Raw genomic sequence first — 18,407 nt, forward strand, 5'->3', positions numbered from 1 at the left:
CAAAATAACTTGTGAGATGTATGATATTCCATCACGTAAGCAAAGTGAACAGCGTTTACAATGTGTTTGATTTAATTTCTTTGACATGTTGTATGCGTAGCCTGTTTGTAGCCGAGATTTAGCTCGTAGTCAGACCGGCTATTTGTAGCCCACTCGTAGTCAAATCTGATTCATTGTAGTTTTTGGCCAGGCAGCGCATGAGATGGTTGATATACCATGATGTTTGCGGTGTCAATAATATCTACTAAGATGTCAGTGTCATTTAATGACATGATATATATGTAGCCACTAGGGATGCACGATATTATCGGACTGATATCGGAATCGGCCGATAATGACTTCAAATGTAAATATCGGCATCGGCCCGATATGAAAAATTATGCCGATATGTTTTGCCGATAAGATGAATATGTTAACTCACATGTGCTAAGGGTGTGCTAGGGATTAGATCACGTCAGCAGTGTGGCTCATTCTTGAAGCAAAGTTTTGACTGAATGAGGAGTAGATTCACTGTTTTGTATCGCTGCATTTAAACTGAGAATACACATACAGAATGATGCATAGCAATAGCACGTGCAGTGGCAGCAGCGGCTATAGGAGAAAGCGCGCCGTTGTTCCATTTGGGATAATTTACTGTTGCCTGTTTCATATCCAGTCACTAGATCGCTAAATGCACATTTTAAATGGTTTTATGGTGCTCTTTGTTGTATTTTGAAACCCAATGGCTGTGTTTGCACATGACATGATCTGCATTTAAAATAAAAAGTAATTACGGCGCGCGGTCAGTGAATTCTCTTTCTTCGGCGGCGCAACGGCAAAACACACTGTTGCTCATATGAAACATTTTTCGTGAATATGACACAAGTGAGGTACAAAGCATTCTTTATAAGTTAAATAATTGGTTAGCAGGCAAATGTTAGTAGCGACCATACTTTTGGATTCATGCAGTTCGAGCCAATACATTTAAAGCCATAAGCGGCTGTGTGTCCTGTTTTCCCGGTTGGTCACGAATTGCCACAAACTTAATAATATTTATAGTTTCTTTTCACAAATCATCACCGTCTCACCCTTTAAGTTCGCAGGTTTGTTTTCTTGTCATTTACTTTTAATCCATGTTGTCGGATCATTTATGCGGGTAAACTGCGTGTGGGAAATAAAAGATTTCGTGGCAATAAATTAAGAATTCGTTAATACGACTTTTTAATTCGTTCCCTTATTTTACAAATTAATAAATTAATAAAACGTAGGAACGAATTAACAAGTTGTAGGAAATAATTATGTTCGTGTCCCGCAGCCCTGTCAGAGCGCAGTGCACCGTATAAAATAATTAGAAATTATAATTAAACATGACTTAGTGACTACATTTCTATTACTTTCTTTCCATGTTGAATGCCTTTGTATTGCAGGGCTCTAGAATGATCAAAACTGTCACTTTTTTTTTTTTTTTTTTTAAATGTGCAAGTTAAAATTTGACGTGGTCGCACTGCTCCATACAGCGCGGGTTACAGAGTTACAAAGCCGTGGCATATTCAGGATTTCACTGATCACGCAAAGAGTAGTTTTCGTTGTGAGCGCTTCGGGTGTAGAGCCTGGTTTGTATTTGTAGTGTCAGCACGAGCCAGGTGGTGACGGCAAAAAGGACGCGACTATTCTGGAAACGATGGCGGACGGAGGATTTGGTTTTCGAGTAGGGTAAAAGACCGCTTGTTAAACCAGAGAAGGTAAACATGTTGGTATTCTTGTGCAAAAAAAAAGTGTACTGTTTTGCCAGTTGGTCACGAATTGCCACATAACTTAATATTTTTATTTTCCCAAATCCTCACCGTCTCACCCTTTAATTTCTTAGGTTTATTTTCTTGTCATTCACTTTTAATCCATGTTTTCGTATCTCTTACTGTGATAAATTGCGGGTGGGAAATAAAATATTTCGTGGGAATAAATTAACAATTCATTAATACTACATATTAATTCGTTCCCTCATTTTACAAATTAATAAATTAATAAATCATAGGCACGAATTAAGAAATTGTAGCAATGAATTATGTCCTGTTCATGTCCCGCAAAGCACCCTCACAGTCACCCAGTTTAGTTCTACTTTTCTGTTTTCGTTTTGAAATGTTGTATTCAGATTGCGAATTCGAAAGTGAAAGCATCCGAAGTTCGGCTTATAACATAGCAAAAGTGAACTTAATTTACAAAATTCAGATCATAAATAATGCTAGTCTACTGATGAAAAAGAAGGGATTGAATGTAAACCACTCATTACTATTTATTTAATCCTAACGAATAAGTTATTGTTAAAAACTAACTTTCCAAATAAAATGATATATATCGGTATCGGTATCGGCCAAAATGAGATGAAAAAATATCGGCATATCGGATATCGGCAAAAATCCAATATCGTGCATCTCTAGTAACCACGTTTTAGCTCTGAGTTGGACGGGCTATGTGCAGTCTGCTTTTAGACCAACCGGCGAAATCGAGGCAATCAGTGGTCTAATTTTAACAGCTTGGCTATAGCCCAGTATCAGACCAGCAATGAGCATGGCCAAAATAGTCTTAAAATTTTTATATTTTCATTATTTTATAGCATTATTAAATAATGCATTATTAATTATGCCAAAATAATGCTAATTTAAATGTTTTAAAAGTTTAATTGCATTTAATAATATGATGTCATGCATTCCACAGGCTGTTAAGTGTAACATTCATACACATTATACAACATAATTTGACTTTCTTTCAATTTATAAATAAATATGCAATAATTCCCAACCGCTAGATGGCAATTGTCGCCCTACTGAGACGTGACTACTGGCAACGCGAGACTTGAAAGTTAGTAGAGATCACTGCTGCAAGATCCCGCGATAATTCCGCCGTTTTTGAATTTTGTTTTTACACGAGAGAACACTAAGTTTACCTGTGAGAAAACAACTATCAAACGATAAAGGACTTTCCTGCTTGGTCTTGGTAAGTGTATGTGTTCATTGTTTATCTATACTTTATTTGTTATCATGTGTAGGAACCGTGATATTTTAGTGAAGGGAGCAGATCATCCATGATAGTGATCCCTATGGACTAAATTAGGCCCCACGGTACAGCATGCATGTGATCAGAGGATTAATTGCAAAATTTAATAGATAATAGAGTGAAAGTTCATTTGTATGCGTTTACAAACTCAAGCGATTTTAAAACAGCAAAACAGCAAACAACAGAACAAAAGCTTTGATTAATCTATATTAATTTATACAGTGAACACACATTCAGAAGAATTGGACAAATTGAGGAGGAGTTTACATCTGGAAGAGCTGTTGGAAAAAGAGGAGATCCGAGCAGCAATGGTGTAAAAAAACAAACAAACAGACAAACAAACAAACAAAAAAAAATCTCTCCAAAACAACATTTTCTCACTAGAGCTCTCATCTCTGACAAATTCAGTCATTTATTTTAACTATTATATTGAATTTATGACTGAACAATGGCTTGTTACATACAGAGAAAGCATGAGCTAATAGAATAGAGCAGTGGTTCCCAAACTGGGGGGCGCGGAGTTATGATAAGGGGGGCGCGGCAAGGCTAGTGTACAGCCGATTTTTATAGAAATTCGAAAGAGATAAACGGACGAAAATATCTGCCGCGCAGTCCGGCAGAATTCAGCGCACACCACTCAATGTGTGACGCTCCGCTCAATATTCCGCTCTATGAATGTGCGTTCCGTTGAGTTGCGCACGGCCCATATGAATGCTCCACTCGTGTCCCGCTTATGCTCAACGGAAATACAAAGACTGCTCAAATAATGCGCCGATAGAAAATTTCTACGTATACTTTTTCCTGTTTGCAATAGCATCGCATACTGTGCTGTAACATGCTATAGTACTGCTGTACTGGACAACGCTGGTAAAATGACGCTACCCTCTCGTGACGATACTGCTCACGTGCTCTGATAATAATAGCTTTGTAGGACTATACATTATTTTGATAATTAGAAAAAAAAAAAAAAAAAAAAAAAAGTTATATCTGTGGCTTATAAAAGCTTGTGATTTTTTTTTTTTTTATTCAGTATCATTAATATTATTGAGTTAAATTAAAAAGTCTTACAAAATGACTGTATTAATTAATAAAATAATAAATAATTATTACAAAGCAGTTTCAGTTTCAGCCAAGAATTTACATTTCGGTACATCCCTGGATTTTTATGTAAAAAGAAACATTTTCAGGGTGATACAAAACCCCACTGTGAAATTATCTTGCTTATTATATGGCTACTTGCCACATATGTAAATAATTTAACACAAAATATGAATTTCATCATATTTTATTACCTCAAGACGACTCGCAGTACCCGCTGCAGTTGTAGCGGTTTTTGTCGTAAAATAACAGACCACTAGATGGTGCATTTGTAGTACTCCTGAGAAGAAGTATGAAAAGAAGTATAAAAGATGAATAAAGAACAATAAGAAAAAAAGAGCGTTACAGTGATGGCTTCATTAATGGCGTATTTACTCTGAATGAATAAAAGCAGGGGCCGGTTGCATAAAGGGGTTAGACCAGTCTTAAAAAGTAAGTCAGCCAAATTTTTCTTTATGTCTGGTCCTAATGTTTTATATTCAGTTACAGAAAAATGTAGATTAGTCCAAGCTGAATCCAAAAAATAAGACTGATTACTCTTTGGTTAACTGCTAGTTGATCAGACTAGTACTTAAGACACTGTCTTAACATAGAGGCTAAGTTTATGCAACTGGCCCCAGATGCATATAACAACAGCTTAGCAAATTACAACATCTACACATGTATCACTCTTTCCCAGTAATGACTGAATGTAAACATGAGTGACTTCAACCACTTTCATTCTAACAGAAGAAATAAGAAAATATGATCAACAGCCTAACAAGCTCTCTCTCTACACAGTTCACATGCTCCAATCTCAAAAAAAAGGACTTGTGTCATTTTCAACTGACACAGTGACAATAAATCATGTTTTTTGAAACAGGACAAGATACTCAACATACACATAAGCACAAATAAGAATTAAACTGATGATACAAGAATACAACTGGGATATTAGTCACATGTTCATTTTTAAACGCTGTTCAATCCCTCGTATCTGATACATTTCATACAATGAAGACACATACCAGATTAATTAAGGTAAACATAATGCATAAACCCAGGCACAAAGGCGTTAAATCAACCTAAATGTGCCAATTTAAGATAACTCATCAACCTCAACAACTTCATTAACTTTTATACACTCACATAACATTGACATACTGACCATTCATCAGATAGCGCAACTATCGCGTTAATATTGCGAGGCACCCAGTGTAACCATGTGCTCAGGCCTACTAGACCCATGACACACTATCAGTTAAGCCACACAAACTGCTTTTAACAGTAAATAAATCATCAATATTACAATACAAAGCGTTCATATTTAAACGGAAGTGTGTTTTGTGCATCTTGTTTTGTGATTACCTGAGAAGAAGTATGAAAAGAAGTATAAAAGATGAATAAAGAACAATAAGAAAAAAAGAGCGTTACAGTGATAGCTTCATTAATGGCGTATTTACTCTGAATGAAGCACATCATGGGCTCGCCACCTAATGAAGTGTGCAATGACGTCATGACGCAGGCATGCCAAGCGAAAATAATACATTTGATAAATACACTTTTTAGCACAAATAGGAAATTAAACACGCTTTAGCAATATTAGAAAAATAGCTTCATAATGGATTCAAAGGAAATTTATCACATAAACATAACTAATATTCACTATTCAATATATCACACATTTGATATCAGAAATGAGAATTGCCATTAGCCGAGTAAAAATATGAATGAATGACGCACAGTAGTTCTGCTCTAAGCATGGACAAGTTTTTGAAAAGACAACAAGTGCCAGGTAAACGTAAAGTAGATGATGAATCTACTTCAAATATCGCAACTACAACAAAGAGAAGAAAATATGAAATGCTGTTACAAAGTACAAAAAAATAGTACATAGTAAAGCTGCATGCTTTACTTTTAATGTTTCTACTCTAAAAGCGACTAGTTCCTTGTTTAGTTTTTTTCAGTAAGTTTTCACACACTGAATTTTAATTATTAGGTTTCAAGTAAATCCTTCTGAAGTTGTGTTTATGTTCATGTGTAAATGTGGGGGTGGGGCTTGATTTTTTTTTTATTCTGCAAAAGGGGGGCCAGGCAGAAAAAGTTTGGGAACCACTGGAATAGAGTATCTTTGTTATTGTACAAGTACAATAAGATTTAGTTTGAAACTTCCAAATTGATACTAAAGCTCAAAAATACAAATTATTTCAAATAAATTCAATATAAAATGTACAATTATAAAAGGTTTGCAGCAGTATTAAAATAGTGCAAATAGCTAAGATGTGCAATGCAGCATTAAAACCTAACCGGTACAATCAGAAGACATAATGTAATAAAAACGGTAGGGGTGAATAATTATTCCATGTACATTTAAGGTTAATGTGTGTACTGGGTTATATTTTAGTTACAGCAGCTATCACTGTGTTGATATGAAATTAGTTGTGCCAGACAATTTTGGACACTTTTACACTGACGCATATAATACTACCTGCCTGACATTGGCATGTGTTATTCAGGTGTCAAAGCTGTGCAGAATTAAATGAAGAAACCTCAAAGACAGTGCCAGAAGGAAGCTGGAAAGGTAAAGTCTTCAAAGTGTGCCACATTAATCAAACATTGTGGTGTCAATACCTAATAAGTTACAGCGCAAATCAGAAATGTAAAAAAGAATTCCTTTACTGGTCATTTTAAAATTCAATTCTTTTCAATTCAATTCAAATTTATTTGTATAGCGCTTTTCACGATACATATCGTTGCAAAGCAGCTTTACACCAAATTGACATTTTTACAATATATGTAGTAGTAGCTTGATGTACATATGGCAGAGATGTGTGGTAAAGATCAATTAATGACGTAATCAAACAGACAAAGAACACTATAAATTTGTAGCAGAATTTGGTAGTGCTGTATGTTTTCAGGGTTGGCATCATCTGAAGTCCTCTGTGGGGGTTGGCATCATCTCTTCTTAAGTGTTCTGGATCCACACTGGAGCTTGTGAATTCCTAGTTACCATGGGATGTCAATCCCATGGCAAAAACAGAGAACGAATAGGAACATAATTAGCGTAGCTGCTGTTCAAACTAAGAAAAGGAAGGTTTGTTAAACCAGAGCTAAAAGATTAATAATGAACATTTGATCAGATATAGCTGCAGGAAAAGTTTGAGATGCATTATTTGAATGCTTGGCTAAAAAGATGCGTCTTTAATCTAGATTTAAACAGAGACAGTGTGTCTGAACCCCGAACGTTATCAGGAAGGCTGTTCCAGAGTTTGGGTGCCAAATGTGAAAAAGCTCTACCTCCTTTAGTGGACTTTGCTATCCTAGGTACTACCAACAGTCCAGAGTTTTGTGACCTTAGGGAGCGTGAAGGATTGTAGCGTGGTAGAAGACTAGTTAGGTACGCAGGAGCTAAACCGTTAAGTGCCTTATAGGTAAGAAGTGCTATTTTGTAGCTGATGCGGAACCTAATAGGCAGCCAGTGCAGAGACTTTAAAATTGGGGTAATATGATCATATTTTCTTGACCTGGTAAGGATTCTAGCAGCTGCATTTTGGACTATCTGTAGCTTGTTTATTGAAGATGCAGGACAACCACCTAGTAGTGCATTACAATAGTCCAGTCTAGAGGTCATGAATGCGTGAACTAGCTTTTCTGCATCAGAAACAGGTAACATGTTTCGCAGCTTGGCAATGTTTCTGAAGGATCCTTAGATCCTTACATGCAAATTATTGTGTTGTGTTTAAATTTTATGTTTGTTTTTAATTTCATTTATAATCATTTATTTACATAATCATTTAATAATCATTTTATAATCATTAGTCATTCACATAATTCATATTTAATTATTTATTTGATTATTTAAGTATTTATCATTTATTCATTTATTCATATATATTGTTCATTTATATTATTCATTTATATGTTTTTATATTTTATATTTCTTATTATTTTCCTTGCCTATGTATTTTCATTATTGTTCAGTTCCATGATTGTGGGGTTTCATGAATTGTTTGGTCTAAGAAATAGATAACGGGGATGTTTATGGAAATTCAAGGTTTATGGGATGTTGAGTCCGTTTGATATATCATTGTTCTTTGAGCTGTACTCCTCAGACGAAGTTTGAACATTGAGACATATGCAACTAAAACTGTTCAATAAATTCTGTTATACCTTTTTTACCATCATCACTTCGTCTCCTGCTTCTGCTTTTTTCTGGCTTTCATCAATCAACTTCATAACTGACAGAAACCTGCTTGTTAGTGGGGTTGGGGTAACTACAGCTTGCTGACTAGTTGTTCTGTTACCAAAGACTGATATATTTCTGACGGGATCTGGTGTCCGGGGCTGGATCCTGATTGTCTGGCGTGTGGACCTGATCTAACAATTGGCGTTGTCGGCAGGATGGAATAACACGATGCTGTTATCTCCGAGAGCGGAGTCTAGATTTTTTCTCGCACGACCAGATGGTGGAATGTACCAGACCACTGGGCTTCTGACTCCGGGGCCACGAGTGAGGACGGGGACAACTCTTACGGGTGTCTTCTCCTGACTTAACTACTGCAAGGCAGAGTGAGTGTGTTCTGTTGACATTTCATGAAAAATTCAGTACGTACTGTGTTGGTAGCTTCTTGCTACTGGGTCAGAGTATATTATTTCTTCAGTTATGGAGTGGGCAGATGTTAAGCTAGACGAGATAAATAATTTTGGAACAATTGGACAAGCATTTTAAGATCAGTAAACAGAAGCAGTAACACATGATTAATAGTTGCTAAACAATACAATCACAGTGCCGAAAGGTGTTCTCATTTTAACCTAAGGACAACAGAAAAACTGAAGGGGTTAAACAGGGTTTTCAAAAAAATGTTGAAAATGTTTTAAAGGTTCTTAAAGATATTTGTCAGATTAAACAGATGCTAACTAATTGCTGTGAAGGTAAAGAGAATTTGGGCAAAAAGGGACAATTTGAACAAAAGCCTGATGTTTGTTTTTGCGTGTGGAAAGCACATCATTAACAGTAGGGTAAATAACTCTGAAATTCGGAAATTGACTGGGTTCAGATGTGATGCAGACACTAATCTCACTGTTGAATTATTATTATGATAGCTGCAAAGATGTAGCATGAGCAGAGAGTGCTAGCCTCAAAGCCGGTGTGAATCTTGATTTGCAGTCTAAAACCCTCCGAGGAAACCTGGAGTGATTATATATCTATATGCTATATTTATATCTGTTAATAATTTGGGGGAATTCTAATAATTTTAATCTTGCTCCCCTAGTTTTACCAGCTTGAAAGACAACAGCTGAATGGGAAATTATTTTGTCTCAGACTCTGAGAAAGAGTGATTTCATCAGGTTATTTTTTACAAATTTCAATGACATGTGAAACTGGTTATTTTTTGATATTTCTATGGACAACAATGGTTTTTAGTAACTGATGTTGCTAATGGGCTTGATCAATGCTACTAGCTATTTTTTTTGGGTTTAACAATGTAACCGCTATTTCACCAGTCTTTTGGCAGATTTGATTCAACACCTTACTGGTGTATCAGTCACATCTGTTTGAGATGTTAGGACACATCTGATTTCTGGAACTATTCAATGATAAGATTCTTTTGAGGATGTAACTACAGGGGTAGTTGGATTGCAGCTCATCTGCAAACTGCAGTGTTAAACAGTTTTCTTCAATTTGTTAAGTTCAGGGCTCAATGACTGAACTCCTGAAGCTGAAATAGTTTTTTTCCAGGAATTGACACAAGCAGCATTCGCACTAGATATATCAGATACAGTTGTAGAGATTTTGCATTGGTTACATGACATCTGTACTAACCTAAGAATGGGAAAAACAGAATAACTATGAGAGGGGCATTAGTCTCCACAACTCATACCATGACTCAAGGCCTTTGCTTTGTTTATACAGTTCAGACAGTCTTTTTTGCTTTGCAAAGTGAGTCTTTGTAATGTTTGATGTTAACTATTTGCTGTCTACACTCTGTAAATGCACTGCGTTGCATTATTGACTAATGAGCAGCAGGACGTGTGACAAATGGTCCACAATGCTAAAATTGCCAAACATCATTTTTGGGAAATCTAGTTTGTTTCATCTGAACTAATTCCAGTTGGTCAAGACGGTGCAGAGCTCTTTAAGAATATTTTTAATGGTAGAAAACATTTAGACAATTTGGAACTCCAAATTCAAATTTGATTTTCTGTTCATCTTTTGTGAACAATGGGGAATGCAAGGCAGGTTGAACAGTAACTACAGACTAAAAGTCTCAATGTTAATTTGGTTGTTCAAAATGTGAGTTGGCAAATGGCAAACAGCTGAAATGCTGAAATCTGCATGGACTTCCGTTATGCCTTTGGGTGTTGTGCATGACTTTTGAGCAGGTTGGCAGCAGAGTGGTTTCTCACTAAGAGGTGAGACGGATGACCCTCGCTGACAAGGCAGCTGCGGTTGCCGCCGCATGAACGGCAGAAATCTTCACTGCTCAGGCATGTCATCTATGTACTGAAACACCTCACTCACAGCTCACAGTTTCTAAATTATCAGATGGATAATAGGCTCCGAACCTTGCTTCCTTTTCTGGTCACACCAGATACACAGTGTGTGTCCGTCACTTAGGCGTTTTTAATTTGTTCATGTTTAAACAATATGGGCGAGGGGATTGTTAGGAAACATGCGGAAGATGTTAACGGATGCGTGACGTCAAAAACACAATTTGGCAACCCTATTCTATTTAGCTGGGAAAACCTGCACCCTCAGGGCTGTTTTGTGAATTCGTGATTTTATGACTCTTTATAAAATGCCATTGATTCTGGCCAGAGGAAACACACTTAAATGGTCAGGTATGTCACGAAGTCTGTGGACTTCATTGGATTTTCATACTACCAACAACAGAGTTAATCACACTCTGAGATCAAATGTGGTACAACAGAGCTAACATGGTTAGACATGCTTGTATTATTTCTGTGCATAATATAAATTTATCGGCTCAGTTTGGCTGAAGGTCAAATGTTGCTATGAGAGATCTTGCTATGGCAGGTGTGCACTTAATTCAGATTTTCTTCTGATAGATCAGTTGGTTTTAACTGAGGCAATCAGGCAAAGGTTTGAATACAGGCTTTAGGATGTGTGGAAACCTCCTCCAGAGGGGGGCGGACATAGAATTCTGTAAAAATGAGTTTATCATTAGCAACCCCTTCAGATCTAAATTATGTAGAATTATTAGCCAAAATTAAATGGATAGATAATAGACATTGTAAATTAGCTCATACTCCCAAATGTTAAACAACCTGGCGAAATGCTGTAGGATGGAGTCATGAGGAAGAACCTTGTCTTTTAGTGACTTGGGGGCCACCCTCGTGATGAAGATATGGTGGGTGGGGGCTCATGGGTAGCTTACACCAACTGCAGTCTAGTCGCCAGATAATCTTATGGGAGTCAAAACAAAATTAAATTGTTTAAAATAAAGTTGTTTTTATGGCCATGAAGCTCTCTTGTTTTCCGTTTTTGTGTTTATATTTTCACAGATTTATGTCAGCGGCCTTCAAGAACTTCGCTGAAAGATTCAGGCCTTATCATTCTGAGAACTCTCCTTGGTGACAACCACCAGCAGACAGAATAGCTGGAACGTCACTACATTTCCAGCCTTGGGATTCTGCCGGAAGGACAGTCTGGCAAGAGTTTGTGAATTCCGGTTGGGTGTCTTCATTCCGCGAGCAGAGACATTCTGAACTTCAAGAGTCACAACTGGAACAGTTGCAATTGTTGTCACATGACAGAGCTATACTAGCTGTAGATTTCTGTTCGGGATGATTCATGGATACACCACCCTGAAAATCGACCAAGCTGGACTCTAACTGTATGCACTCAATATCTATTTTGGCCTTCAACATATATACAGGGGTATTGAAATTTAAACCACATAACTGTCATACAAAGTTTTCTCCAGAATCTAAGTTAAAACCAGGCCAGTGGTTCATTTTTAATTATTACACTGAAGGGTATGAACCAAACTAACATAAACATTATTGCTCTTTGCTACGTTGGTTTAAATTCTGATCCATAATTCAGATCCATTATTCCATCCATGGTTTGAGTCTCACAGTAAACTTAATTCGGCTTTAACCTTAGCTCAAACATATGCTAAGGTACTCAATATTTCCAAATGTTGGATATGTCAATCTTATCCCGAAACATCTACATCATGGCCTTTGGATGCACATCCATTACCATTATCTGATCTGATCTCCATAAGTGAACAGAGTAATATGGGTAAAATTAGCAAAATACTAACTAATTTAATAGTTGACACCCGAACACGCTGAATGGTGCACTCCAGTTGATGGTTCTGGTATCAAAATTGCAACCCTTCCAGATAATTTATATAAAGTTTACTATACCCTTTTGATGAGACAGCAAAAAGACACTAAAAGTGACAATTGGCCAAAATTATTAAGGTTAGAAAAAGCCGAAGCACATGCAATAAAGGGTGGTAAAGAGTATGTTTTCACTATGATCTTTGGAGATTCTAATTGTACCAAATCACAAGGTGAAGCTGGTGCCAAGTGCACGATCATGAAACCACTGATAATGTCAAACCCTTACAGATGTGTTTTTAAAGTTGTAGATTATCCATGGGAAAGTAGATGGCTGTTCACAAACAGTGTGTGTCACTACAGAAATTGTTCTCAGGATTATGTAAAACACCATTTAATCATGACACGTACTAAACGTTCAATTTCTGAGACTGAAAAATGGTTAGGAAGATTACTTCCATTCTTAGGAGTAACTGATTTACAAAATTAAGTACAAGCATTACATGAAGCATTTGAAGCTACAGCCAATATCACACTTATTTCAATTGCTTATATTTCAGACGAGATACACGCAATGAGAAAGGTTGTTTTGCAAAATCAAATGGCTCTTGACATAGTCTTAGCTTCCCAAGGCGGGACTTGCAAAGTGATTGCAACTGAATGTTGCTCATACATTCCAGACAATGCCAGAAAGACAGTCTGTGATTTAGCTAAGGTCCTGCATGAGCAAGTAACTAAACTTAATGAAGATAACGGCCTTTTCTCATCTGATTGGGACACATGGTTTAAATCGATATTGGGACCAATTTAGGATCATTTAAAAGCACCTGTAGTAGTGGTAATTTCAGTTTTAATCATCATTTTGTTCTTATGCATTACTATTAAGGTGATGATTTGTGAGGTGTTGATTTGTCTTATCAGACGTTTGACTGTCAGAAGGCCTTTCACATTCAGGCCATCATCCAATGTTAGACGACATACTCCCCCAACTGACGCTGGTACGCGGGATAACGGAAATGACCTGTTCTTCAGAACATGTAGAAGGGAAAAGTATGGACTGGCCATCCAAACTTTTAAAGATGTGTTTGATAAAGATTATGAAAGTTTGCTTGCAATAATCATTTAATTCAATCATATATGATTAAGAGGGGGGAGTGAAGGATCCTTAGATCCTTACATGCAAATTATTGTGTTGTGTTTAAATTTTATGTTTGTTTTTAATTTCATTTATAATCATTTATTTACATAATCATTTAATAATCATTTTATAATCATTAGTCATTCACATAATTCATATTTAATTATTTATTTGATTATTTAAGTATTTATCATTTATTCATTTATTCATATATATTGTTCATTTATATTATTCATTTATATGTTTTTATATTTTATATTTCTTATTATTTTCCTTGCCTATGTATTTTCATTATTGTTCAGTTCCATGATTGTGGGGTTTCATGAATTGTTTGGTCTAAGAAATAGATAACGGGGATGTTTATGGAAATTCAAGGTTTATGGGATGTTGAATCCGTTTGATATATCATTGTTCTTTGAGCTGTACTCCTCAGACGAAGTTTGAACATTGAGACATACGCAACTAAAACTGTTCAATAAATTCTGTTATACCTTTTTTACCATCATCACTCCGTCTCCTGCTTCTGCTCTTTTCTGGCTTTCATCAATCAACTTCATAACTGACAGAAACCTGCTTGTTAGTGGGGTTGGGGTAACTACAGCTTGCTGACTAGTTGTTCTGTTACCAAAGACTGATATATTTCTGACGGGATCTGGTGTCCGGGGCTGGATCCTGATTGTCTGGTGTGTGGACCTGATCTAACATTTCTAAGATGGAAGAATGCTGTTTTTGTAACATGAGAAATATGATTTTCAAAAGACAAGTTGCTGTCTAATATAACACCCAGGCTTTTGACTGTAGTGGAAGTAACAGTACATCCGTCTAGTTGTAAATTGTAAGTCAGAAGATTCTGTGTATTGTTTTTTGGTCCAATAAGTAATATCTCTGTCTTATCTGAATTTAATAGCAGAAAATTGTTGGTCATCCAATCTTTTACATTTTTAACACACTCTGTTAACTTCGATAATTCAGAAGTTTCATCTGGTCTTGTTGAGATATATAGTTGAGTATCATCAGCATAACAATGGAAACTAATCCCATGTTTTCTAATAATATTACCAAGGGGCAGCAAGTATATTGAAAATAGTAGAGGACCTAGAACAGATCCTTGTGGCACTCCATACTTTACTGGTGATAACTGAGATGACTCCCCATTTAAATAAACAAAGTGGTAGCGATCAGACAGGTAGGATCTAAACCATCTTAAAGCCTGCCCTTGGATACCTGCATAATTTTGTAGTCGATCTATTAGTATGTCATGATCTATAGTGTCGAACGGAGCACTAAGATCAAGTAAAACTAGCAGTGAGATGCAGCCTTGGTCTGATGCAAGAAGCAAGTCATTAGTGATTTTAACAAGTGCAGTTTCTGTGCTGTGATGGGGCCTGAAACCTGACTGAAATTCTTCATAGATATCATTTTTTTGCAAGAATGAGCACAGTTGAGCAGATATAACTTTCTCTAAAATTTTAGACATAAATGGAAGATTAGAAATGGGTCTATAATTTGCCAGTTCACTAGGGTCTAGTTGTGGTTTCTTAATAAGAGGCTTAATAATCGCCAGCTTGAATGGTTTAGGGACGTGACCTAAAGATAACAATGAGTTGATAATATTGAGAAGCGGTTCTTCTGCCACAGGTAACAACTCTTTTAGTAATTTAGTGGGTACGGGATCTAATAGGCATGTTGTTGGTTTAGACACAGTGATGAGTTTATTTAACTCTTCCTGTCCTATAGCGGTAAAGTACTGCAGTTTTTCTTTGGGTGCGACGAAAGAAGTTGACATATTAGATGCAGTATAATCTACATTGGTTATTGTATTTCTGATGTTATCTATTTTATCAGTGAAGAAATTCATAAAGTCATTGCTATTAAACTGTAAAGGAATATTTAGCTCAGGTGGTGTCTGGTTATTTGTTAATCTAGCCACTGTGCTAAATAAAAACCTTGGATTGTTTTGGTTATTTTCTATGAGTTTGCGGATATGTTCAGAGCTAGCAGCTTTTAAAGCCTGTCTGTATCTGGACATACCGTTTTTCCATGCAATTCTAAAAACTTCCAAGTTAGTTTTTCTCCATTTGCGCTCAAGATTGCGAGTTTCTTTCTTGAGGGATTGGGTGTTACTGTTGTACCATGGCGCAGTACGTTTTTCTCTAACTTTTTTCAATTTGATGGGGGCAACAGCTTCTAACGTATCGGAGAAGATGGTGTCCATATTGCTAGTCATTTTGTCTAGATGCTGTGTATTAAGGGGTACACAGAGCAGTTGAGATAAATCAGGCAGGTTATTTGTAAATCTATCTTTGGTGGCTGGAACAATAGTTCTGCCAAGACGATAACGCGGAGCCGTATAGTTAATATCAGTGATACGCAGCATGCACGATACAAGGAAATGGTCAGAAACATCATCACTTTGAGGTACGATATCTATATCAGTAAGATCAATTCCATGCGATATAATTAAATCTAGCGTATGATTAAAACGATGAGTGGGCCCGGTGACATTTTGCTTGACTCCAAAAGAGTTTATTAGGTCAGTAAATGCAAGTCCTAACGCATCATTTGTATTATCAACGTGAATGTTAAAATCTCCGACAATTAGCGCTTTATCAAAATTAACCAATAGTTCTGAAAGGAATTCTGCAAATTCTTTTAGGAAATCTGTATACGGCCCTGGCCGTCTATACACAGTAGCTAAAACAAGAGATAGGAGAGATTTCTTTTGCATATCTGGCAGAGTAACATTAAGCAAAAGTATTTCAAATGAATTAAACCTGTATCCTGTTTTCTGAGTAACATTGAGAATATCACTATATATTGTTGCAACACCACCACCACGACCACTCTGACGGGGCTCATGCTTATAATAGTAGTTTGGTGGAGTAGATCCATTTAGACCAATATAATCATTAGGTTTTAGCCAGGTTTCGGTTAAGCAGAGTACATCAAAACTATTATCTGTGATCATTTCATTCACAATAACTGCTTTCAGTGCAAGTGATCTAATGTTTAGGAGCCCAAGCTTTAAAAATGGTTTCTGTTCGTGTATTTTGCTTTTTTCTGGTTTAATTACGATCAGATTTTTTCTAGATCCTGCATTAAATTTATGTTTTGACCTCACTATTCGAGGAACAGACACAGTCTTTATAGATTGGACAGTACAAGTACTATCATTTAAGCGTTCAGAACAAAAGCCATCGTAGCAATCATTTGAGAATGTACTTACTAGTCAAATGGAGCGTAGCGTCCTGGAGATGTTGTCAGACAGCAGTTCCGCTCCGACTCTGCTGGGGTGCAGGCCATCCGCACGGAAAAGCCTAGGACGTTCCCAGAAAAGATTCCAATTATTAACAAAGAGCAGTTTCTGTTCTTTACAACATGTCAATAACCATTCATTTAGAGCAAGAAGTCTACTGAACCTTTCGTGCCCACGTCGATACGTGGGAAGCGGTCCTGACACGATGATCCTCGTCGCGGGAGACGTGCTGCGAACCGTCTCGATCAGGCTGCTGAAGTCCCTCTTCAGAACCTCCGTCTGCCGCAGCCTGGTGTCGTTCACCCCCGCGTGCTGGACGATCGCGCCGACGCTCTCGCCGTCCTTCAGGATTGCGGGTATCTGCGCAGAAACATCGAGAACGCGAGCACCAGGAAAACAGTGGGTGTGGACTTTACCTTTAGCTAAAGTAGCACGTACGTACCGGACAATGGAGTCTCCGACGATCACAGCGTCGCGTTCCGTCTCGCGAAGGGGAGCGAAGCGGTTCCGGGTGGAGATCTCGAAGACCGGAGGCGGCGGAGGGGGCGAGGTCCTCGGCCGGGGCCTGGCTCGCGTCTTCCGCTGCTGCTGCACCCAGGGTCCGTGGTGTCCCGGCGCCGGAGTGAAGGACATCTGGGAAGATCGCGTCCAGGGTGCACGGGAGCTGTGCAGAGAAGCACACGGAGTAGAGGTGGTCAGAGTGTTAGTATCGCTGTATACTTACCCGGGAGGACTCCAGAGCGGCTCTCCGCTCTCTCAGCTCCGTCTGCCGCACCAACAGCTCCTGGATCTGCTTCTCCACGGCCTCCAGCTCGAGCTGCAACGAGTACAGCTCGAACATGTCCTCACCTGCACTCAAAGGTGGACACAAATTCGCCATTAAAGCAAGTAACAGTGAGTAAACAATGGTAATGTGTGTAAATAGTGTGTAAACAATGCAAGCAGGATTAGCGGCAACCACGCTGGTGCTGCTAACGGGCTACAAGCTAGCAACTCGGGAAATCAAACAAAACTAGTGATAACAAAGTAATCCGGATGTTTTAGTTGTAAAATACAACAGGGGGTATATTCACACGTTATAAGAAACGAAAATGATGGTGTATAAATTTGATTTTAAATTGAAAAACAGACAATAATAAATCTACTTGACAGAGCTTAAACTCTACACGTGCGACCGCAACAAACGGGGAAAATGTCAGTGAACTTTGTCCGCAATTGTTAACCACCTCAATCTGTATTCTGTTTTAGGGTTTTAAAAATTCCCTCGTGTTCCCTCATATTCAGACCTTTCTCTCTCAGTTCTCTCTCAAAAAGCTTTTCTTATGCTATTTGTTTTTTCTTATTTTGCAGATGCAGTGATGACCAACTTGTACTTGAGGAATGCAGTTGGGAAACATTTTATACAAGAAAAAAAAACAATAATGAATCATTTCCTTTGAGTTCACTGTTGGTTGTTTTATTTGTTAAAATAAGTAAACCAACAAATTGATTAATCTTTTTTTAATCTAATTTTTTTTTTTCGTTGTCATTTATCCGCAATGTTTTAATGTTAAGTGTGATAACATGCTCTTGATTCGTACTATTTATTTC

General features: G+C 37.4%; 1 protein-coding gene across 2 annotated transcripts; it reads right to left on the reverse strand.

Moving 5' to 3' along the window:
• Positions 1 to 6,240: 6,240 nt before the first annotated feature.
• On the reverse strand, positions 6,241 to 17,992 carry LOC127154033 (uncharacterized). 2 transcript variants are annotated; one of them, XM_051095408.1, is made up of 2 exons: positions 16,788 to 17,992; positions 6,241 to 7,109 (listed from the first exon to the last, which is right to left on the reverse strand). In XM_051095408.1, the coding sequence occupies exon 1, from the start codon at positions 17,448 to 17,450 to the stop codon at positions 16,791 to 16,793; it is 660 nt and encodes a 219-aa protein (XP_050951365.1). In that variant the 5' UTR covers positions 17,451 to 17,992; the 3' UTR covers positions 6,241 to 7,109; positions 16,788 to 16,790. The 2 variants fall into 2 exon arrangements, with proteins under 2 accessions (XP_050951365.1, XP_050951366.1); XM_051095409.1 differs by lacking the exon at positions 6,241 to 7,109 and having other exon boundaries at positions 15,229 to 16,878; positions 16,981 to 17,992.
• Positions 17,993 to 18,407: the final 415 nt, after the last annotated feature.

The sequence above is a fragment of the Labeo rohita genome, chromosome 22, assembly GCF_022985175.1.
Source record: "Labeo rohita strain BAU-BD-2019 chromosome 22, IGBB_LRoh.1.0, whole genome shotgun sequence".
NCBI lineage: Eukaryota > Metazoa > Chordata > Actinopteri > Cypriniformes > Cyprinidae > Labeo > Labeo rohita.